At 47.2% G+C, this 24,740-nt stretch overlaps 1 protein-coding gene across 1 annotated transcript in view; it reads left to right on the forward strand.

Annotated features, from left to right (window-relative positions):
* LOC147121729 (uncharacterized) overlaps window positions 1-24,740 on the forward strand; it is a 176,065-nt gene that overhangs the window by 15,991 nt on the left and 135,334 nt on the right. The window contains exon 2 of the mRNA XM_085982183.1: window positions 10,100-10,181. Coding sequence (XP_085838309.1) covers window positions 10,100-10,181 — 82 coding nt within the window. The remainder of the gene's footprint in view (window positions 1-10,099; window positions 10,182-24,740) is intronic.

Consider the following 24,740-nt stretch of genomic DNA (forward strand, 5'->3'; position numbering starts at 1 on the left):
CCGGCCTCGGGTGACTGTCTGTGTGGAGTTTGCACATTCTCCCCGTGTCTGCGTGGGTTTCCTCCGGGTGCTCCGGTTTCCTCCCACAGTCCAAAGATGTGCGGGTTAGGTCGATTGGCTATGATAAATTGACCCTTAGTGTTAGGGGGATTAAATGCGTGGGGTTACGGGGATAGGGTGGGATATGTGTTGGTGTAGGGGTTGCGGGGATCGGGTGGGATATGTGTCGGTGCAGGCTCGATGGGCCGAAATGGCCTCTATCTGCACTGTGGGGTTTCTGTGATTCTGTGATTCTGTGAAGAGAAACTAGGAACCTTGAAAGGCATCACCGCCTCAATAAAAGTGGAAGATACAGCAATTCCAAAAAATTTTAAGGCAAGACCGGTGCCATACGCAATACGTCCGGCAGTCGAGGCAGAGCTGGAGAATTTGGAAAAGGCAGGCGTATTATCCAAAATAGATTGGAGCGAATGGGCAACACCCATCGTTCCAGTCATGAAAAAAACATTGAAAAATAACTCTGAGGAACAGGAAAAAATTCGCATCTGTGGGGACTTTAAGGTGACTGTAAACCCGGTCCTTCACACGGTACAGTATCCTCTTCCGAGGATAGAAGATATTTTCGTCTCACTATCCGGAGGGAAACGTTTCACAAAAATTGACTTGGCACAGGCATATCTACAGATGGAGGTTGAGGAGACCTCTAAAAAGTATCTCACAATAAACACACACAAAGGCCTGTACCAGTACAATCGACTGGTTTTTGGAATAGCATCAGCTCCAGCTATCTAGCAAAGAGCTATGGAGCAAGTCCTGCAAGGGATTCCGGGGACTCAATGCCACCTAGATGACATCCTTATAACAGGAGAAAACGACAACGAGCACCTTGCCAATTTGGAGCAGGTGCTCACTAGGCTGAAAGAACGGGGCCTACGAGCAAATCGCCCCAAGTGTGAATTTTTCCAAAATCAGATATCATATTGTGGCCACATAATTAATAAGGAAGGGTTGCATAAGTCACCTGAAAAAATTGAAGCAGTTATAAAAGCCCCAGCACCTGAAAATGTTTCACAATTAAGGTCATTCCTGGGATTAATAAATTACTATCATAAATTTTTACCGAACTTATCAACTATTCTACACCCTCTTAATGATCTTCTACAGACAGGAGTGATTTGGAAATGGAACGAAGACTGTAAACGTGCCTTCCATAAATGTAAAGACTTAATCACATCCGAGAAAGTTTTGGCTCATTACAACCCATCACTACCAATCAGACTGGCGTGCGATGCATCCCCTTACGGCATAGGAGTGGTATTGTCCCATAGATTCCCTGATGGCTCGGAACGGCCGATAGCTTTTGCGTCACGCTCATTAAACTCAGCTGAGCGTAACTATGCCCAGATAGACAGGGAAGCACTCAGCCTGGTATGGGGAGTGAAGAAATTCAACCATTACCTACACAGACAAAAATTTACCTTGCTGACTGACCATCAACCCCTCATCTCCATATTCAACCCTAAAAAAGGTGTCCCCATTATGACGGCTGTCGCTGCTTTAATTCAGGTTCGCTCTCAGGCCGTTCTTTATCCTCTCGCCGCTGCTTTAATTCAGGTCCGCTCTCGGGCCGCTCTTTATCCTCTCGCCGCTGCTTTAATTCAGGTCCGCTCTCGGGCCGCTCTTAATCCTCTCGCTGCTGCCGCTGCTTTAATTCAGGTCCGCTCTCCGGCCGCTCTATCCTCTCGCTGCTGCCACTGCTTTAATTCAGGTTCGCTCTCGGGCCGCTCTTTATCCTCTCGCTGCTGCCGCTGCTTTAAATCAGGTTTGCTCTCGGGCCGCTCTTTATCCTCTCGCTGCTGCCGCTGCTTTAATTCAGGTTCGCTCTCGGGCCGCTCTTTATTCTCTCGCCGCTGCTTTAATTCAGGTCCGCTCTCGGGCCGCTCTTAATCCTCTCGCTGCTGCCGCTGCTTTAATTCAGGTCCGCTCTCCGGCCGCTCTATCCTCTCGCTGCTGCCACTGCTTTAAATCAGGTTTGCTCTCGGGCCGCTCTTTATTCTCTTGCTGCTGTCGCTGCTTTAATTCAGGTTCGCTCTCAGGCCGCTCTTTATCCTCTCGCCGCTGCTTTAATTCAGGTCCGCTCTCGGGCCGCTCTTAATCCTCTCGCTGCTGCCGCTGCTTTAATTCAGGTCCGCTCTCCGGCCGCTCTATCCTCTCGCTGCTGCCACTGCTTTAATTCAGGTTCGCTCTCGGGCCGCTCTTTATCCTCTCGCTGCTGCCACTGCTTTAAATCAGGTTCGCTCTCGGGCCGCTCTTTATCCTCTCGCTGCTGCCGCTGCTTTAATTCAGGTTCGCTCTCAAGCTGCTCTTTATCCTCTCGCTGCTGCCGAACTCCTGGAGTTTGAATGGGTGGGTAGATTGCTTTGATCGAGTGCATTATGTGATGCCTGTGGAAGGAATGAGCTTGATGGAGTGAATGGCCTTTTTGTGTTCTTGTTAATGAGCTAATTGCATGCAGAATAAAACTCTGCACTGTCCAGTGGTGCGTCACCAGATCATGATCAAAGGTGGGAACCCTGATTGATTTATTCCCTGTGCCCCCCACACTCAGTAGTCTGGGCGGGGGAGCACAGAGGCAACTTGGAGCACCCCAACCACCGAGCTGAGATCAGCTAATTCAGCACGTACTGGGCACCAAGCCTTGTGGTCTGTCTGGCCCAGTGCCACATCAGGTGGTGCCTTGACCCTTGTTTTTAAAAAAAAACATCTTTGGGAGTTGAGTGACCTCCTTCCCCGCCCCCCCCCCCCTTCCTTAAAGCACATTCTATCACACTGTCTACGGTAGCACCAGCCCAGGCTGCCTTGCTAAGGTCATGAATGGCTGTGTGTGTACAATGGCTGTGGTGCTACACTTCAGGCTTCAACTCTCAAAGTTTGACACTGTACATGCTGTTGCATTGTGCTGTAGATTTCTTTTGAGGCTGTAGTTGAGTAGCACCTTTATTGTGAGGGACAAAATATTTTCAGGTTTAAAAAAAAAACTTGTCTCTTTATATTTTAAAAAATTAGTGGAACTTTAACCAAAGGAATTAAACACCCCATTTCTTCACTGAAGCTGTGAGGATTTATTCAAGTTAAATAGACCCCCAAAGGATTGAGAAGCAGCAACTGATGATTGGAGATTGAGGGAGAAACCTGCTGTCCGACTTGGCTCAGTGGGAACACTCTCGTCTGGGTCAGAAGGTTGTGGGCTCAAGTCCCACTCCAGAGACTTGAGCACATAATCCATAATACTGAGGGAGTGCTGCATTGTCGGAGGTGCCGTCTTTCGGATGAAACATGAAACCAAGGCTCCGCCTGCCCTCTCAGGTGGACATGAAAGATCCCACGGCACTATTCAAAGAAGAGTAGTGGCGTTCTCTTGGCCAACATATTTTCCTTAACCAACATCACTAAAGCTGTTTATCTGGTCGTTTATCATTGCTGTTTGTGGGAGCTTGCTGTGTGCAAATTGGCTGCTGCATTTCCTACATTTCAAAAGCACCTCATTGACTGTAAAGTGCTTTAGGATGACATGGGGTCACAAAAAGGCACTTGATAAATGCAAACTTTTTTTTGTCGAGTTACTGAGTTTTCATGATCAGCCAAAGCTGGAAAGCAGATGGATGTAGATTTATTCTCTTGTTATTTATTTTGGAACTGCTTTAATAAGAAGCTGCCTTGTAATGAGCCAGGCTGCTGGAGCACTGGAATCTGCGCTGTTCACATTAGGTGATTCTACAGCAGCAGGCTGCAAATGACTAAGCCTGGACACGGGTTTAATTTCCAAGTCGCGATTTGCAACTTTCCGGATGGTGTACCTTCATTCAAGTGCTGACTGCAGAAGACACATTAAGGCCAACGGCCAGGAGCCTGCTTCCATGATCAAAAAACAGGGGGTGTTCTCCGCCTGTGGCAGCAGGGTTCAGGTTTGCCACCAGAAGCTGTGCTGCTTCCAGAGATGTTGCCAAAAACTAGCCTGTCGAAATGGTTTATGCCAAAGGTGTCCCAACCAAGGTCTAGGCACTTTATAGCCTTCCGGACTCCATATCGAGTTCAACAATTTCAGATCATAATCTCGGCCCGTTATATTTTTAAATATTTTTTATCCACACTTTTGGTTTGTGCCTTTTCCTTTTTTTTTCTCTCCCACATGGCATCTGTCTTTCATTCTGCCAGTGCATTTCACACTTCATCTAGAACCATCCTTTGTGTCTTTACCTGCCCTATTATCATGTCGTCTCGCCCTGAATATCTCTTTAATGCCTCTGCACCTCACACAGACCTTCCCTTTTTGTTCTTTCATCCCCTCCCCCATTTCCCAGTCCCCAAACCTGTTTTTTCATCTGTTTCATTTCCTGCTTTTTTTCCTCCATTCTGAAGAAGGGTTTCGACCTGAAACGTTAACTCTGTTTCTCTCTCCACGGATGTCGCCTGGCCGCTGAGTTTTTCCAACATTTTCTGTTGTTACTATGGACTATATCTGGCCTGTGAAGTCCTGGCAAGTGTTAAATTCGCGCCATTCATTTCTAACTCACGTTTTGCGCCTGGAGGTTTGGAAAAAGGTAGCCTCATTAGTGGATAAATCTTAAATCGGAACACCAAAATCTGCTCGCGTCAGGAACTTGGCATGTATTACAATGGAAACATTGATATAAAATTTGTGGTCTACAAAGCTTCGTAGTACGCACCTAAGCGACTCGCAAAGACAAAAAAAAAGAGCCTTCTATCTTGACGCATTGCCACTTCATTTTTCGCTGTGATGTGAGGGAGTCCTGAGCGTTGCTGGGCCTGGCTGGTGGGAACACCATGCTCCTTGGTGATCAAGGATGTGGCTCCCAATTGGAACTGTGTTGCTCACTCTTTAGTCAGAACTACTAGGAAGAAGACTGTTGTTCACAATGTTTATTTTAAAATAAAAAGTCTTGTGACTGTGTATGTCCCTAATTTTCTTGTCTTTCCCAGCTGGATATGAGCAATTAAGATGTGGGGGTGGAGTGTTTGGAATTGCAAACAAATCAGGAGACAGTGGGATTACAGCAAGCTCCTGATGGCAAGCATTTGTTTGCAGCATGAAAATTCTGGCACTTGGAGCGGAATTTTAATAAGAGACATCCGGCCCTGGATGGACGGATTTTGTAGATTCTTTATTCTCAGTGTGAAGGAGAGGATGAGATGGTTAGGAAAAACTGCAGAGGAACAGCTGCTCTTAAGAATGATCTGTTGTAAGCAGGGCTAATAAAAAAAATTGACTGGAACAAGCGGCTAAGCTTCAGGTTTCTTGTGCATTTATGTATCGTGGCACTATGCAGCTTCATGCAGTTTACAAAAGGTTTTGGGGCTGAAAACGATGTGGGGTCAGGAAGTGGGACTTCTGAAAACTGTAACCTTCCCCCTTCTCCAATACTGTACTCCAATCCCCTTTAGAAAGACAGCTCTCTTCCACTTGGTACTGAACCTTGAAAACTTCAGATAACGTCAGCAATTTGAACCCTGAGTGTAAATAGCAAGTTGATTGCAACTCAACCCTCGCTTAAATGGTGTTTGTTCACATGAGTCAATAAACAAGCATTCCTTGCGTCCACACTGAGAGGGGATGAGATTGCACTAATGTGCTCTCCCTGGGCCAACTAACAATGACATTGGGCCTGAATTTGCAGCAGGAGGCTTCCCGCAGGGAAATGCCTCCGATCCGCAAATAAAGTTCGCGCCTACCTTCTGCCTCGGGATCCACGGAGACTCGCGCTCCTGGGCCTCTACGTAGACATGCGTAAAGGCTCACGTACCCCAGAGGCGCAGGAGGTTCGTAAGTTCCCCTGGGATCACATGGGCCAGCCCAACCAATAAAAGGGGGTCCCCATTCATGCTTGCGGGAATTCCATTTTCGTACAGAATCCCCATAAGCATGAATGGGGATCACAAACACATTTACTGTACATACCAAAAAATTTTAAAAATTAAATTTTTTAATTAAAATACAATTTAATTAAATATTTAAAACAAAACTTTAATTTTTTGAAAAATAAATTTAAATGTTTTGAGAGACTAAAAATAACCTGAACTTATTTTACAGGTTCTTTGATGTTTCAATTAAAAAAAAAAAAAATATATTTTTATGTTCGTTTAAACTCTTATGCTGGTAAAAGCAGGCCTTACGCCTGTTTTTACCAGGCATAAGAATTTCACAGGCATTTGTTGGGCTCCGCCCGCAAATGTCCATTTCCCGGGGATGCGGATGATCTGTCAAGAAGGTTGCAAGTTCCAGGTTTTCGCGCATGCACTTTGCACGCAGAAACCTGGAACTTGCGGGGCCCTTCCGGGCGCATACACACCCATAGGCCGCGGAAAATCCAGGCCATTGTTTTGTGTGGTTTCCGCTGACGATTCCTGCAGGAGTCCGGTTCCATGTGCACAGACAGCTGTCTATTCAGTCATTCGAGTGACCGTTCTTCATGCGTTCACCTAGCTACGGTGATAAACTCTTCAACCACAAGGGCGGTGGGGCCCTTCCTGTCTGTGTATAATTGGGTCTCCAGCCATGACCCAGCAGGCCGTAGGAAGTGAAGGAGGGATGCAGCATTATTTCCCCCCCTGCCCCCACTCGTGTTTTCCAGCAAGTGAATGTAGTTCGGGTTGAGGTATTCCAAGAGCAAGTGAAGGAACTCTATGAAAACATATGAAAAATGATGGACAAGAGAAGACCTACTGTCCATCCAGCCTGTCCCATACAGTTGTGACGCTTTGTGCATCACAATACATACACTCCCCACCTTCAGAACTTACCCAATTTAAAAAAAAAAAAAAAAAAATCCTTCCTATGGTCTACTTGCTTGTCTTTCACTTGATGACTGCAATGATGGTGTGATTGAAATGAGAAGCTCAGGGTATAAGGACATTGCAGGGACAGACCCATGTCCTGTCACACTGGGTTGCAACAAAAGTGAGTGAGTAACGCTAGCTTAGGACAGTTCTGTGGTTCTGGGCATGTGATGCACCTTGTTTTCTACCAGAATAAGTGTTCTGTAATGTGATGCTGAAACATTACCTAGCTCTCCTTTTTGTGGAGGGGGAGGAGAAAGGATGGGAAGATTGACCTCCTTTTGTGTGTGTTTGTGGTTCTCTGTGCACCACAACATTTAGTTTGTTTTCTTTTTGTTGCACAGACTGTAGGTGTCAAGAATCCTTGCAGTGATTTGATGAGTGTGTGCTGACATTAATAGTCAGTTCCCCTGCATACAAATGGGGTTGTGGGTTTGTGGAGCAGAGGGAGGAGAACTGGATATTGAACAAGATCTGCCCAGCAACGCATGTGCAAACTACCTAAAGAGTTGTTTAGTATTGTACAATCAGGCAGCGTATTAGATTCCCTGCCTCTTCCCATTCTGCATCTTAAAAAAAAAAGTCCTGTTTCAAATGTGTTTTTGAAATTTTAGTGAGTAAAAGTAGTTATTAAAATAAAGCAGACAGTTCATGCCTTTTTTACATGCGTATCAGTAATCCAGACTGTCTGGTTGAAGTGGAACAACTATCATTCAAATCAGATACAGGTCGGACAGGAAGTAGTGACATGAAACTAGCATTAAAAATAACCACACTCCCTTCATTATGATCTACAATTTGTCACCCTTCATTGGATGGTAAATTATCTGTTATACTATTTGCTTTTTATTTCACTACTTTTGAATTTTTTAACCCTTCCCCCACCCTCATTTTTACCTATCTTTCCCTTTTCTCCTGTACCACAATAAGGGGGGTCAAACAGGCAACTTGCACCCGAGCCTCCGGCACTATTACTTCATAACAAGCTTGGAAGTGTGTGCGAGTGGCAAAGGGTGATTTAGAATCTCATTGCTCTTCTCCCTCTCTAGGGAAGCAATTATCTCTCCTGTCCCTTCCTTCTCCTGCCCCTTCCTGCGTTAGCTGGTCTGTGGCACCACAGTTCACCTTTGCAGTATCCGGGTTAAGGAATGGAAAATCAGCCAGGGCCAGCACTCCTGGTGGAAGTGTTGAGTGTTGCGATAATAGACACACTCCTACTACAACAACAACTTATATAGTGCCTTTAACGTAATAAAACGTCCCAAGGTGCTTTACAGGAGTGTTATATTTTTTTTTAAAAATTTGGCACTGAGCCATATATGATGATGTTAGGGCAAATGACCAGAAGCTTGGTTGAAGAGGTAGGTTTTAAGGAGCGTCTTAAAGGAGGCAAGAAAAATGGAGAGGTGGAGAGATTTAGGGAAGGAATTCGAGAGCTTAGGGCCTCAGCAGCTGAAGGCACGATGGCCAATGGTGGAGCACTTAAAATCGGAGGTTCGAGATGTAAGGGGATTATAGGGCTGGAGGAGATTAGAGATGAGGGGCGAGGCCATGGAGGGATTTGAAAACAAGGATGAGAATTTTAAAATCGAGACGTTGCTTAACCGGGAGCCAAGACCGCACAAAGTGGAGGAGAAGCATCCGGGAAGGCGCCGAACACCTCGAGTCTCTTCGCCGGGAGCAAGCGGAAGCCAAGCGCAAGGAGCGCACGTCAACCCAAGCACCCCACCCACCCGCCCCTTCAACCACAGTCTGCCCCACCTATGACAGAGACTGTAGGTCCCGCATTGGACTCATCAGTCATCTGAGAACTCAGTTTTAGTGTGGAAGCAAGTCGCCCTCGGTTCCGAGGGACTGCCTAAGAAGAAGAGTGTAGGTTAGCAAACATGGGGCGATGGGTGAGCGGGACTTGGTGCGAGTTAGCCCACGGGCGGCAGAGTTTTGGATGACCTCACACTTGTCAGATACAGATGTCAGGGTGTGCCCACCACTGTTGAATAGTCTGCTCACAGAATATCTTCACGCTGAAGAATGGTAATTTGGACAGTGTTTGTTTTGAGTCTTGCATGATGCCACTGAACTGGCCCAAATATTAACATTTTTGTTGATCAAAAAGGAAGGAACTGTGACCAAGTGAAGGAATCCAGTCTTGCACTGGATCCAGGTTTGTCCCCAAATTGAATGTAAATGTTTTTTGCAACCAAACAAAAAAACTCCTCCTAATTCTGTGGAATTTAATTTGAATGAAATTCTGATCTTTAGACTAGATTGTGCCAATGCTCTCCTGGTCGGCCTCCCATCTTCCACCCTCCATAAACTTGAGCTCAACCAAAACTCTGCTGCCCCTATCCTAACTCGCACCAAGTCCCTTTCACCCATCACCCCTGTGCTCACTGACCTCCATTTGTTCCCAGTTGGGCAGCACCTTGATTTTTATAATTCAAGTTCTTGTGTTCAAATCCCTCGATGGCCTCGCCCCATCTTATCTCTGTAACCTCCCCCAGCTCTGCAATCAATGTTCCCGCTCGGGTGCGTGCGGCTGCACAGTAATCTGAAAGGTCCTGCTCACCGGGTTTGACGGTGTAACTACAACGCATGTGCAGAAGTTTAAAGGGATTGCGCATTCAAAGCAACAGGCTGCGTAGAAGCAAGCACAGCTTACAGGGAATGTTGCTTGCAACCCTCCGAGATCGCTGCACTCCTCCAATTCTGGCCTCTTGTGTGTCCCTGATTTTAATTGCTCCACCATTGACGGCTGTACTCTCAGCTGCCTGGTTCTTCAGCTCTAGAATTCACTCCCTAAACCTCTTCACCTCTCCCTCCTCCTCTAATACGCTTCTTAAAACCTACCTCTTTGATCAAGCTTTTGGTCATCAGCCCTAATTAACCTTATGTGGCTTGGTGTCAAATTTGATAGCGCTCCTGTGACGTGCCTTGGAATGTTTAACTATGGTGAAAGCGCTATACAAATACAAGTTGTCGCTATTGAAAAAGAACAGTTAATTAAAGTTCCCTCATTTCTCTTTCCAGGACCCAATTAACGGGGAACTGACCCTGAGTGTTGTATGAACTTCTGGCTAATCTCTATTGTATAGGTGCTAGAAATAGCCAATATTACATTTTAAAGGTGCATTTTCAAAGTTAACTTTCTACTGGTGGGAGGGGGAGAGTTACGATAGATCAGGTGTAATCTGAAAATTGATCTCTCTGCACTTGTTCTAACAGAGGTTTTCTTTTGTCTTAGCATTACAGTGCCGTGACGCCTTTCAGCCATGCGTTAATAGGGGAAAATGTGTAACGCATCCGAACGGTACCGGAGATTGCGTGTAAGTAGACGCTGTGTCCCGTACTTCATTGCTGATTGCTCATTTGTCATGCTGTTTGTTGTTTCCGAGATGCCACAGGTGGTTGGAGAAGGAGGCAGTTTGGAGCGCCTCCATACTTGCGTGCATTTAATGCTGTTGGTATGCTTTCTGCTCAAGCCGAAGACAAGAGGCATACAACTAATTTCCCCTTTTCTATGCATGTTCTTGTGCTGCATTTTATAGCCAAGCTGAAAGAACACATTTGTGACTTAGATCTGTGCCAATGTGGTTCTTGTGTGCAAGAGTGACTTTGGGAAAAAGTTTGACTCCTGTCCTGACTGGGATAGCAAATGCAAATCTGCAAGTGTAGGGTATTTGCTGGACTGCACCTTGGGGCTGGATCCAAAACTCTGCTGCCCGCATCCTAACTCGCACCGTACCATTCACCCATCATCCCTGTGCTCGCCGACCAATGTAGGCCCTCGGTCCTTGAACGCCTAGATTTTAAAATTCTCATCCTCATGTTCAAATTCCTCCATGGCTTCTTCCCTCCCTGTCTCTGTAACCTCCTCCAGCCCTACAATCCTTTGAGAGTTCTGTGTTCCTCTGACTCTGGCCTCTTGGCCATTCCCCACTTCCTTTGACCTACTATTGGCAGCTGTGCCTTTAGACGTCTGGGCCCAAGATTTGCCCCCCCCGAACCCACCTGCCTTTCCACCGCTCTCTCCTCCTTTTAAGATGCTCCTGAGAACCGACCTCTTGGACCAAACTTTTGGCCACCTATCCTAATATCTCCTTCTTTGGCTCGGTGTAAATTTTTGTCCGATTTATGCTCCTGTGAAGCATCTTTGGATGTTTCAGTACATTAAAGGTGCTATAGCAATTCAAGTTGTTGTAGATCAAAATGTAACATAACTTCAAAAAGAAATTCCAACAAATCCTTTATTCAGGTACCTGACACCCAGGTGAAATGTGGCAATGGAACAACAGCACACAGTGCCCAACGTATTCCTTTGTACTGTATTAACTTTTCAATAAATGCAGTCATCTTGAGACAACTTGCATTTACACCTTATTGTCCTCAGGATGTCGCTAAGTGCTTGACGCCAATGAATTACCTTTGAAGTGCAGTCACTGTTGGGGGGGCGGGGGGGCAGGGGGGGGTGAATGCAGCAGCCAATTAGTGCACAGCAAAGGTCTGACAGAAAGTAAGGTGAATGAGCAGGTCGGATTAGATTTCTGAATGATCTTGTATTTTGTCTGGAACGTCAGCTGGCAGCCCAGCACAAGCAAAGAAAAAAGGTAGAATCCTTTGGCGAGGCAAGCTTTTGCACAGAGTGAACACCTAGGAATTGTGCTCGTGTTTGGAGAGCTGAGGGCTGCATTCGCCTTGTGGGTAATGGATACTCCCCGAGATACAGACAGGGGTTGCATTGTTCCTGGGGGAGGGGCAGATTGGATAGCGGAGCTGAGCTGAGCGATGCTTGCGAAGTTTTATGTTTGAGCAAATGACTTGGTGCTCGAGTGCTCATTTTGTAATTTGTAGTTATGCGAGATGGTTGCTTTTATAAATTGATCTGGATTTGTCTCCCTTTTGCTACAGACTGTCGATGGGATAGGATCTTGTTCAGTGTCTCAGCAGGTTTGTTGCTGCTGTGGTGTGTTAAGTATAAACTCAACAGGTGACTGACTTCAATTTGTACTTTAAATTACACCCCCCCCCCCCCACCCAACTTTTCCAGATGTTCAAACATCTGCATATTCTAACAGGTGTCACTGAATAACACTCAGGAAGAGGATTCCATAGATAATTCTCTCTTCCTGCACTCGCCCCTAACAAGAAAGCAATAGTAGCATCCCCACCGAAGAGCTTGCCAAAGTGCTTTACAACCAATGAAGTACTTTTGAAGTGTAGTTACTGTTGTAATGTAGGAAATGTGGCAGCCAATTTGTACACCGCAATGTGATAATGACCAGATAATCTGTTTTTTAGTGATCTTGGTTGAGGGATAAATATTGGCCAGGACACTGGGGAGAACTCTCCTGCTCTTCTTCGAAATAGGGATCTTTTCTGTCCATCTGAGAGGGCAGATGGGTCCTCAGTTTAACGTCTCGTCTGAAAGGCGGTGCATCTGACAGTGCAGTGCTCCATCAGTGCTGCACTGAGGTGTCAGCCTAGATTATGTGCTCAAGTCCCTGCTATATTTCAAGTCGGCAAACTGAATACAATCCGTTGTTCGAAACTGGGACAATCTAGGTCTACATGAGCATTTGTAGGATTATTGTCCATCAGGTTTTGGAGCAGACAGTTGCAATTCCAAGTGGGTGCTCTCTCAACTTTTACATTGTTTTTATTAAACCATCTACTATCATTCCGCTCATTTCTGCCTCATGAAGTGTTAGTTATTAATGTTTTCTATTAATTTTCATCACCAACAAAGAATATATTGGAACCCAAGCCCTAAGTTAATTTCCCCCACCCCCATTGCCAGCATCCTGGTCCCTCTACTGCTGTTTCTGATTTGATGAAAGGTGGTCACCTTCCTCAGTGCCACATAATATAGTTGACCTACTAAGTCATGGTGTAATCCATGTTAAGTGTAGGTTATATCTTGAACAGGTGGGGAAACCACTGTCATTTGTGCTGCTGTGGTTTATTTTGTACATAAGTTTTATTGTGTCATTCGAAACAAAAGTCAATAAAAAGAAGAAACCAACCAGAGCAACTGGTGACTGGGTTGAAGTGACCCTAATGATCTGTGTTTGCCATTGATTTCTAACTACTGGTGGTGATGGAGTTTTTGTGCCATGTTTTTTGGGTTCCAATGTTGGTAATCTGGGTGTAACCATAACAGTGTTAGACATACGGTCATTAGTTCATTTTGGGGAAAAACGGACTGAATGCTCCATAGTTTTCTCAACAAGTTGGGTTTCTGTTGCTGCCGAATTCCTGTGTCAAGATTCAAGACTAAATAAGTGGGAACGTCAATCCCACTTTACACTTAAACATAAAATTTCAGGGAGTGGCCGCTAGGTGGCTTGTTGTACAATTGGGTTGTGCATGAGCGTGGTCCTGAGCCAAACAGACCAGGAACGCCCTAGGTTTTGGACCCTATTTTGTGCTGACTCAAGTGATCTAGGCCAGTGTTTGTGGTCAGAGTAGGGCAGTTTGGCTCAGTGCCTCTGGGCGAGGAAGTGGGAAGTAATAAAAAAAACTACCAAGATTCCCATTACTATCCAGTGAATCTTGTGGGGGAGTGTATTGTGCCTGGATGAAGTTTTGGGGGTGGGTGCGTGTGGTGGGTAGAGTTAACGTCTTGCTCGTGGTACACACTCCAGTCTGGTAGCCTGCCATGACTTGATGTTCAGGCTCTCGCATGAAGAAAGACTACTTGAACAAGATGGTTACTTGGACCCTTGGAACTGTACCCCAGCATGAGAGAAAGGGAGAAAATTATGGGATGTTAAATTGATGTGACATTGAGCCTGCTGCAGTAGGTGATTAATAAAAAAGGAGGGGAAATCCTTGTTATGAAACCAGAATTGAAAAACTATCTTTCAAGAGTTGCTGTGAAAGTATTGATTAGACAAACCATGCCAGCGATACTAATCATTCTGCCCATAAATTATCTTCTCTGTCAAGATATCTTTGCATTGCAGACCAGATTTGTCCATAGAAACTCTTGTACTATGGCGGCAAGAGGGAATGGGTTTGTCAATGGGCAGTATTGGATATGAAGTGAGAGGAATTAGTAGAAGGAAACTTAAAACTGAAGTCCCATTTGGACTTTAACTTGTGCAAAACATGGTTGAGGAGAAAGAGGACAAATAATCGGAAGTTAATTGCTGATAAATTATCTCGAATGCCACAAAAGCTCTTGACGGTCGACGTGTTTAATTTCTGCTCCGATCTGGTGGTTTTGAAAGGTCATGCATCTCGAAAGATTTGAAGTTGATTTAAGTGGACTGTTGGCAACCTTCCTATTGACACAGCAGACTGGAATGTTGCGTAGCAGACAACCTCTGTCACTAAATGTTTACTTTTTCAGTGTTAACATCTCTGGCAGCTCTTTTTTTCGTGCACCCATTTTGTGATTTGTTTTTTTCCCACCTCACCCAAGTTCCTTTTGTGCTAAAGAATACCCTTTGGATTCATGGATCTGGATAAACGTTAGGATGAGCAGAAGAGAGGTGCTTTATATCCTCTTGGCAGGTGCACCACCTCTGCTTGGCCTCTTGAGATGAGGAAGTGCGAGAAAGCAACCAGTTCCCCATCCTTCTCTGTGACCACACAAAGGACAAGTCTACTTTCGGATGGCTTTATTCACCCTTCCGCACCCCCGCACACCACCCCCCCCCCCAGCTTTTTATTTTCTTTTGCTCCTTTTTCTCCCCCTCCTCCTTTCCTGAAGGTGTTGACTCATGGCACCGGATGCCTTCCAGTACTTTGCCCAAGTGTCATGTCAGCAAGCTATTTGAGCATGAGAGCATCACTGTGGAGCCTGACCCTGTCTCTGAATCCCACACACCACAACATTCAGGAGTCATCACTCTACCACCATCATCACCCATCCCTGAGACACTAAGGTCAATTGCAGTGATTCCACCACTGGACCAATTGAGATTAACTAACAGCCAAAATGCTGAAGCCTTGAATCATCTTAGTTCACATAGCTCAGTGTCAAACCGCATAGTATCTTTACCCTTTGAGGAATGAGGGAGCCACTATCTTTCCTCTTGGTTTGTGGCTCTGGTTCCAATCTTCATAGAAATGACCAGTGTTTCCTTTTTAATTCCCAAGCTGTCTGTTATTTTACCTTCCCTCTTAGTCCAGCTATTGCTTAAGAACTCCTCCTATCCAGCAGGTAGGTAGGGGTGTGTGTTCATGCACGTGCGTGCACACATATGTGCCAGGATAGATTAGACTGGGGCTTCCCCCTGGCTTTTTAAATTGTATTTTTTTTGTTTACTATTGGACCCCCGTGGTCTTTAATAAAAACTGCTATCCTGTTGGCAGACTTCCACTTTTGAGTGCTTTGTGTGATGGTGTCTTAGCAAATATTTTTAGGTATTAGGTTGTGAAAGGAGCTGCTGCAATCGCTGTGACACTGTGTGATCTTTGAAATTTGCAGTCTGTAATTTGGAAAGTAGCCGAGGATGCCTGGAGCGAAAGGGACTGCTTTTGTTTGTCAAGAAGCTTTGTCGATCTGCTGCCACGGTAACGCTTGTTGTGGGGGTGGGGGGGGGGGCAGCGATGATGTGGTTCTTTTTATATTTTTACAGTTTTTATTAAAAGCACGATTTATTAAATTAGGAAACAAAGAAAGGCCGTGCACATTACTCATAACAAAAAAAAAACTGTGTGTGTGGTGGTTGTTTGGAGAGGGCGATGGGGGTTTGGGAGGAAACGTCCCAGCTGTTCTGCCTGGGTAAATTGCCTTTTCCTTTGTTAAACGGCGAGAGATAAATTACGCATTTCACATGGGTTACAGCCCTGCCGCTGATGGGAGGCCGCGCTCCGGTGCCACAAGCAACAACTCGCAAACAACTGCAGGTTTCTGCGTGCGTAGTTCTTTGACTGTTGCTTCAGCACTGTGGAATCCACTTAGTAATATAAAATGGGCAGATTCCACAGCACTGAGAGTACTTAAGGTATTAATAAACATGGCACCTCGTTTTGAAACTTCTCTAAGCAATTTGCGTGGTGAATAACTTTTGCACTGTCGTGCTGGCAAACTCGGCAGCCGATATGTGCCAGCAAATGCCACAGCTGGCATCGGGATGAATGACCGGTCGGTGAATGTGTTTCTGGTGGTGTTGGCTCGGGAAAGAATGTTGGCAGGGACAGCGAGATAATTCCCTGCTCTTCATCGAATCGTGACGGGATCTTTAACATCCGCCAGAGCCTAGAGACTGGACTCTGTTTAGCATCTCATCTGAAGGACTTGAAGTGGTCTGTGGTACAAATCCATCTTTGGAGGTTTGAGACAGCAGTAGAGACTAATTGGCTTGGGATCTGACTGAACCGTAAAAGAGGAATTTAGAAGAGAAGTATCAAGATGTGTCCGATTTGGATTCTGAGGCGTAAGGGGGCGCTTCACTAACTGGTTCTGGAGCCCTTCACTTTTATTCAACTAACCCAGATTCCAGGGGATTTTGAGAGGCTGTTGAACAGCTTGGCAATGTAGGTACGTCACCATGCGTAGGAGGTCTTGCAAATGTGCATTTGATTAAACACGCGCTCTGCACACTTGTTTTTGAAAGTGGAGAAAGAGTGTTTTGAATTAGGACAGTGCTCTCAGTCCAATGATGCAATCAAGGAACTCCACTTGGTAGTTTTGTACATTCCATGAGCTTTAGAAGAACTCAAACCAACACCCTGGGGGGAGATGGGGGCGGTGGGCTCTGTAGCTTCACCCACTGCTGCTGACGCCCATCTTTTCAGCAGTGCAAGACTCCACCCATGTGTTTTTCCCCACGTGGATGCCTAGCAATCACCTAATTGCTGATTCAGCCAAGTAATTCCTCATTCCATACGGTTCCCTTTTCTCCAATTTATAAAAAAAATCAACATCAGAACAGTCACTCGGAAGCCATTGTGCAATTTACATACATTTTTCAAATATGCAATGCCATGATGCGTAAGCTATGACAGTGAAGTATGAAGGCTTTCTGGCTCCTGCCATTGAGAATTCTTGCTGGTCTATTTTTAGAATTCAAAGATCTTCAGTTAAAATAGCTGAAACGTGTCCTGATCTGACTCGAGATTGTGAACTGGAATATTTTTCAGCAACCGAAATAGGCCTTGATGCATAATATTGGTGTTCTTCCTGATTGGCGGAATGATGCGCTATCAATTACTCATAAAAGACTGAGAGTTAGAAGAGTAACTAAAGGCTTTTATTAACAACAGAATGGAGGTCTGCCTCGAGTGGTCGACCGGTCCAGGATACAAAGGGCTGGGGAGCAGTCACCTTTATACTAGGACCTGTGGGAGGAGTCAGCCGAGGCATGTCCAGGCATGTACACAGTGGAATACAAACAGGACAAACAGGAATACAAACAGTGGTTTACCACATTCACCCCTTGTTTAAAATTGAGTCCGGCGGGGTGAAGTGTATTAAAAGTTAGTGTATTGGAGTCTCTCCGGAGGTCTTGTCTGCCGCTGTGATCGGCGTGGTGACGGCAGGGGTAGTGAAGCTTCCGGCGTCGAGTCCAGCGTAGGCTGTGGCACAGGCGTGTCGTCCTCGTAGATGTCGAGCGGGTCGCGGGGCCCAGGCCTGCCGTCTGCTGGGGCTGGATATCGGATCGTGGGGGGGGGTGGTAGTGGGTTACTGTGGTCCCCGAGGGTGCAAGGTCTCTTATGGAGACTGTGTCCTCCTGCCTGTCCGGGTATGCGATGTAAGCATACTGGGGGTTGGCGTGGAGGAGGTCGACCCTCTCGACCAGGGGGTCCGTTTTATGGGTCCTCACGTGTCTTCTCAGTAGGACTGGCCCTGGGGACGTCAGCCATGGCGGTAGCGATGTCCCTGATGTGGACTTCCTTGGGAAGACAAACATTTTCTCATGAGGGGTGGCGTTAGTGGCAGTGCAGAGCAGTGACCGAATAGAGTGGAGCGCATCGGGGAGCACATCCTGCCAGCGGGAGGTTGGAAGGCCCCTAGACTTTAAGGCTAGCAGGACGGCCTTCCAAACTGTCGCATTTTCTCTTTCCACCTGTCCGTTCCCCCGGGGGTTGTAACTGGTGGTCCTGCTTGTGGCAATACCCCTAGTTAGCAGGTACTGACGGAGTTCGTCGCTCATAAACGATGAGCCCCGGTCGCTATGGATATAGCTGGGGAAGCCGAACAGGGTGAAGAGGTTGTTCAGACATTTAATGACCGTGGCACTGGTCATGTCCGGGCAGGGGAAGGCGAACGGGAAACGGGAGTACTCATCAATAATATTGAGGAAGTACACATTGCGGTCGGAGGAGGGGAGAGGCCCTTTAAAATCAACGCTCAGGCGCTCGAAGGGGCGAGTGGCTTTTATCAGGTGGGCCCTGTCTGGTCTATAAAAGTGTGGTTTGCACTCAGTGCAGACTTGGCAGTTCCTGGTCATGGTCCTGACCTCCTCAATAGAGTAAGGCAGGTTGCGGGCCTTGATGAGGTGGAAGAACCTGGTGACCCCCAGGTGGCAGAGGTCATTGTGGAGGACCCGTAGTCTATCGATCTGCGCGCTGGCGCAGGTGCCACGCGATAGCGCATCCGGGGGTTCATTTAGCTTCCCGGGCCGGTACAAGATCTCGTAGTTGTAGGTGGAAAGTTCGATTCTCCACCTCAAGATCTTGTCATTTTTGATTTTGCCCCTCTGCTTGTTGTTAAACATAAAAGCAACTGAACGCTGGTCAGTGAGCAGGGTAAATCGTTTTCCGGCCAGGTAGTGCCTCCAATGACGCACAGCCTCCACAATCGCCTGGGCCTCCTTCTCAACAGCGGAGTGTCTGGTCTCCGGGCCTTGGAGGGTTCGTGAAAAGAAGGCCACGGGTCTCCCCGCCTGATTGAGGGTAGCGGCCAGGGCAAAGTCGGACGCGTCGCTTTCCACCTGGAAGGGGATGGATTCGTCCACTGCGTGCATGGTGGCTTTGGCAATGTCCTCCTTGATACGGTGGAAGGCTAAGCGGGCCTCTGCCGTCAAGGGAAAAGAGGTGGACTTGATCAGCGGACGGGCCTTGTCCGCATAGTAGGGGACCCACTGGGCGTAATAGGAGAAAAACCCTAGGCACCTCTTCAGGGCCTTGAGGCAGTGGGGCAGTGGAAGTTCCATAAGGGGACGCATCCGGTCGGGGTCGGGGCCGATGACTCCGTGTTCCACAACACAGCCAAGGATGGCGAGGCGGTTTGTGCGGAATATGCACTTCTCCTTGTTATATGTCAGGTTTAGGAGTTGGGCGGTGCGGAGGAATTTTTCGAGGTTTGCGTCATGGTCCTGCAAGTCACGGCCGCAGATGGTCACATTGTCCAGATATGGGAAAGTGGCCTGCAACGCATTTTGATCTACCATCCGGTCCATCTCCCTTTGGAAGACGGAGACCCCGTTGGTGACGCCAAAGGGAACCCTAAGGAAGTGATAGAGGCGGCCGTTTGCCTCAAAGGCAGTGTACTGGCGGTCCTCAGGGCGGATGGGGAGCTGGTGGTACGCTGATTTCAGGTCAATGGTCGAGAAGACGCGGTACTGCGCGATCTGGTTGACCATATCAGCTATACGGGGGAGTGGGTAGGCGTCCAGCAGGGTGTAGCGATTTATTGTCTGGCTGTCGTCGATGACCAGGCGCTGCTTCTCGCTGGTCTTAACAACCACAACCTGGGCTCGCCAGGGGCTGGTGCTGCCCTCAATAATCCCTTCTTTCAGGAGCCGCTCCACTTCGGTTTTAATGAAAACCCTGTCCCCGGCACTGTATCGCCTGCTCTTTTGTGGCGATGGGCTTACAGTCGGGGGTGAGGTTAGCAAACAGTGGTGGGGGGGTGACTCTGAGTGTGGAGAGGTTGCACCTGGTGCGCGGCGGGCAATTTGGAAGCTTCTGGCTGCGGACTGTGAGTGGGGGTAGGGGTCCACCGTACGCCATCGTAACACTTTTAAGGTGGCACTGAAAATCTAACCCCAGCAGGACGGCAGCGCAGAGGTCAGGCAGGACCAGAAGTTTAAAATGATCGTACACGGTCCCGTCTACTACGAGTGTCACCACGCAGTAGCCGCCGATGTCCGCCGACTGGGACTCGGAGGCCATAGAAATCCGCTGTTGCGCAGGCAGGACTGGGAGAGAGCAACGCCGCACCGTGTCGGGGTGGATGAAGCTCTCCGTGCTCCCAGAGTCAAAAAGGCAGATTGTATCGTGACCATTTACCTTAATGTCCATTGTGGAACTGGCCAGTTGGTGCGGTCTCGCTTGGTCCAGTGTAACGGATGCCAGCGTAGGGGTCGGTGTGTCGCTGCGGGTATCAGATGAGGCGGTGTCGGGGGCCTGCTGCGTCCCGGCTGTCGTCCAAGATGGCGGCGTCCATGATCCCCATGTGGCTGGAGGCGTCCAAAATGGCTGCTGTACCGGTGATTCGCACACGGCCGGGGAGGTCCAAAATGGCGGCCCGCATGGCCCACACGCGGCGCTGCTGGGGTTCGGGGTGGCTTTGGCCCTGCAGACGCTAGCGTAGTGTCCCTTCTTCCCGCAGCCCGAGCAGATCGCGTTTTTCGCCGGGCAGCGCGCTCTGGGGTGTTTTGCCTGGCCACAGAAGTAGCATTTCTGGCCTTGGGGCACTGCTGTCTGGCCTTGGGACACTGCTGCGGTAGTTGGGCCGTTGTTGGGGTGTGGCTGGGGTGGCACGGCGCTATGAGGCGGTCCTACCGTGTCCCAGGCTGTCATTCCCCGCGGCGTCCACGGTGCAGAGGAGTAGGCATCCATGCCCTGGTAGGCTGCATCCAACGATAGTGCGAGTTCAGAGGCCTTGTTGAGGTCGAGGTTACTCTGCTCCAACAGTCGCTGTCGTGTGTAATTGGATCTGTGGCCCGCTACAAAAGCGTCCCGGATAAGTTCCTCTGTGTACACGGCGGCCTTTACATCCTTACAACCACAGGCCCGGCCAAGCACAGACAGTGCCTGAAGGTATTCCACGGTCGATTCCCCAGGTTGTTGTTTACGACTCCCCAGGAGGTGCCTGGCGTACACTTCGTTCACTGGGCGCGTGTACTGGTCCTTGAGGAGCTTGATAGCATCCGCGTACGAGGTCGCGTCTTGGATGACCGAGTACACTCGGTGGTTCACTTTGGAGGTCAGGACATCCAGTTTGTCCTCGTCCGATTTGATTGCTTCGGAGGCGGTCAGGAATTTTTCGAAACACTTAAGCCAGTGAGTAAACTTGGTGGATGAGTCCGCCTCCCGATGATCTAAGTCCAGGCATGCTGGTGTGAGGATCTTCTCCATTATAAAAATGTTGTTAATAAAATTGATGCGCTATCAATTACTCATAAAAGACTGAGAGTTAGAAGAGTAACTAAAGGCTTTTATTAACAACAGAATGGAGGTCTGCCTCGAGTGGTCGACCGGTCCAGGATACAAAGGGCTGGGGAGCAGTCACCTTTATACTAGGACCTGTGGGAGGAGTCAGCCGAGGCATGTCCAGGCATGTACACAGTGGAATACAAACAGGACAAACAGGAATACAAACAGTGGTTTACCACACGGAAATCAACCAGAATTTCTGTGACTGAAAACCACTCGTTGACCATTGCTGGAAAGTGGATTTTAGATGTGGACAAGATTAGGTTTACCTGTGATGCATAGTTCAATAGATTGCTGGCGCTCATTGTGTTGGCTCGGATGCAAAATTGGGAAGTGTCCAGTTGTGATGCTCCAGGCATCCTGGTGTGTGGAGCAGGCTAGATGGACCAGCTGGTCGTTTCCTGCGCATCATTTCTGCATGTTCATATCACTCTGAACAAAGAAGTTCTGCCCAGTAGATCTGTTTTGAACTATTTCTCCTCAGTTTACATTAATGTCCTATCGTCTATCTTTCCTCTCTTAATTTGAAGTTGAATTTTGGATTTAAGCAATCTGTACCATTTTGGTAATTTGTGTTTTGATGTGGTTCACATTTCTCCTGGTCACGACCACCTTTTCTATACTGGAGAGATCAAGTTTCTCTAATCTTTCCTCGTGGCCTGTGTCCTTTACACTTGGCACTGGGCTTCCTCTTCTCTCTGCCCCCATCCAATTCATCGACTTTTTTTTTGGTGTGACGGGTGACCTGAATTGAACTCAATACTCTGAACACAGTCTGAGCAGTGCATTGCACTCCACCAGCGTAATCTTTGGAGACTTGTCCTCTGCTGTTTTGGCCATAAATCCTAGTTGCATTTTTAATTCTGCCATGTTGCCCAGATATTGAAAGTGAGTCACACCCAAACACAGTCTTGCTCTGCCAAATTAATCCCATTAATTTCATACTTGTGCTTATGTGCATTCATTCTTTCAATATGCAGTATGTTGATCAGCATTGGATTTATTCTGCCACAGTTTGCCCACTTGCATAATCTGTCTATTATTTTGTAAAGCTTTCTCCATTTTTTTTGGGCCATGTATTGTTTTCACTGGATGCCCACTTTGGCGAGGTACTGCTGTGCCCATAGGTCCTCGCTGTACCCCAGCATGCATCAGGAGTGGAGGGGAGAAAACTGAAAGGAGGCAAAACAACTTCTAATTTGGACTGTTGCACATATCATTTCAGAAAGTGTGCTTGTGGTTTGCATTGAGGCTCAAGCGTGTTCAGAGCACCTCCAGGCTAAAGTTGACATGTCGCGCTTTGATGCTGTCTCTGACTGATACAATCAGATATGAAACAGCAAAGTTTCCTGGTTCATACAACAGTGTGAAAGAGCTGTCCTGCTGTGTTTGCACTGCAATCTTTGTTGTTCCTCCTGTGAGGTAGTCCTGCTGCTTTGTATGGAACCAAGGGCCAGATCTCAGAAGAGTTGTTGAGTCTGTGTCTGGTTTAAAAAAAATCACTTGGAGCTCGCTGTGATTGCTGTGCATTTATCGGGGTTTCTGGCAACAGCGTACAGGTTACGCTGGTGTCAGACGACAGCAAGAACTGCATGACCTTGTTGCCACATTCATAAATGGCATCATGTTGGTGGAGCTGAAGCACGTGGTCCAAACCCATTTCCTGCTAACGCATCACAGTAACCACTAAAAGTCAATAAAAGCAGAATGGTGTTTCCAGAATTTGAGCGAGGTGTACTTAAGACTAATTGTGTTGAGCAGGATTTATTTATTTAAAAACTTAAACTCGTGTAGAATTACAAGGTAAGACGTCAAAAAGGAAATACAAATTCATATCCCTTGTTCCCGAGAGCCAGCAGAATACTGTGGACTCAAACTAAAAGTAAGTGCTCCAGCTGCTGATACTTCCTGCTCCAAGTGCATGTATAGCCCTGACAACATATGGTGTGTATCCACCTGCAAGTGTCACGGTCTGTTATGTCATTGTCCAGAATGCGTTTTAGTCAACAGTCTGGAACAGTTTGTCCAAAGGAGACATTTTGGGGTGGGGGCGGGGGGGCGGGTGGAGAATCAGAAAGGAAGCGACTAGTTCTTAGTGCAGTGTTAAAAATAATGGCAGAGCTGCCAATTGTATGCAGAAAGGCTTGTGTCCCGGGGTCACACCTCCCAAGTGCAGGCAGGACGCAGTACAGTTACAGCTCTGATTTCATTCTGATTTTTATTCATGCACCGGATGTGGGTGTCACTGACAAGGCCGGCATTTATTACCCATCCCTAATTGCCCTTGAGAAGGTAGTTGTTGTGTTTGTACCGCTATACACAACTGCATAAAATAATAAAGTAGCAGAGACTCAGAGTAACTTCAAGTGATCTTTACTGGTTAACTGGAACTTCGGCACTGACTATACAAATCGATACGCGTCTGTTATATACACTCACAACTAAGGATGTACATCCGCAAAACAAAGTAGTCCCTTCAATGTTGTATACATTACACTTGTGGTGAGCCGCCGCCTTAAACCATTGCAGTCCGTGTGGTGAAGGTACTCCCACGGTGACTTTGTTGTTGCGGTTTGGTACAACTGAGTGGCTTGCTAGGCCATTTCAGAGGGCAGTTAAGAGTCAGCCACATTGATGTGGGTCTGGAGTCACATAGGCCCGACCAGGTAAGGTTGGCCGATTTCCTTCCCGAAAGGACATTAGTGAACCAGATGGGATTTTACGACAATCCAATAGTTTCGTGGCCACCTTTACTGAAACTAGCTTTTTATTCCAGATTTATTTAATTAACTGAATTTAAATTCCCGTCTCTGGATTATTAGTCCAGGCCTCTGGACTACAAGTCCAGTAACATAACCACTATGTTACCGTTCCAGTTTAGTTGGAGGAAGTTGGTGCTCATGCAAGACTGGATGGAGGACCAGCAGTCTGACAGCACACAGGCAGTGGAAAGGTGGAGTGGGATAGTGAAGAACTGGGTGTCATCAGCTGACCTTGTGGATCATATCACCATGGGGAAGAGGAGTGGGCCTAGGGTGGATCCTTTGGGATACTCCTGATGTGACGCTGTGGGGGTTGGGAAGAGAAGCCATTGCTGGAGATGCTCTGGCTACGATTGGATAGGTGAGTGGAATCAATAAGGTTGGCAATCATTTGGGAAATGTAAGTTTGAAGAAACAAAGTGTCTTTTTCAAATTTAAAAATAGGGAGGTGTTGGTGGGAGGAAGATTTGACTTCCTGGGATAACTTGTGACCAAAGCCAACCAGAAACTCTGCTGAGGATGCTCAAAATTAATTTCTCGGTGTTGCAGAGATTGGAGACTTTCCTCTGGTGACTCGGTTGGATTTGACTGTCCAACAGGTGAAAGGATATTACCGTTCAGTTCCCTTCTAGTATTGTATGCATTTCATGCTTCACTGTTTAAAAACTGTGCTTTACACATGAGGAAGACCTTTTAAAATTTGATGACTTCTAGTTACCCATTGTGGGTGAAAAGGCAGAATTTGTGTGGTTGTTACCGTTAGTCCTGATGGCCACCATTTGGCCC

Source organism: Somniosus microcephalus, chromosome 3, assembly GCF_052327205.1.
Source record: "Somniosus microcephalus isolate GS21.2 chromosome 3, FLI_Smic_1.0, whole genome shotgun sequence".
Lineage (NCBI taxonomy): Eukaryota > Metazoa > Chordata > Chondrichthyes > Squaliformes > Somniosidae > Somniosus > Somniosus microcephalus.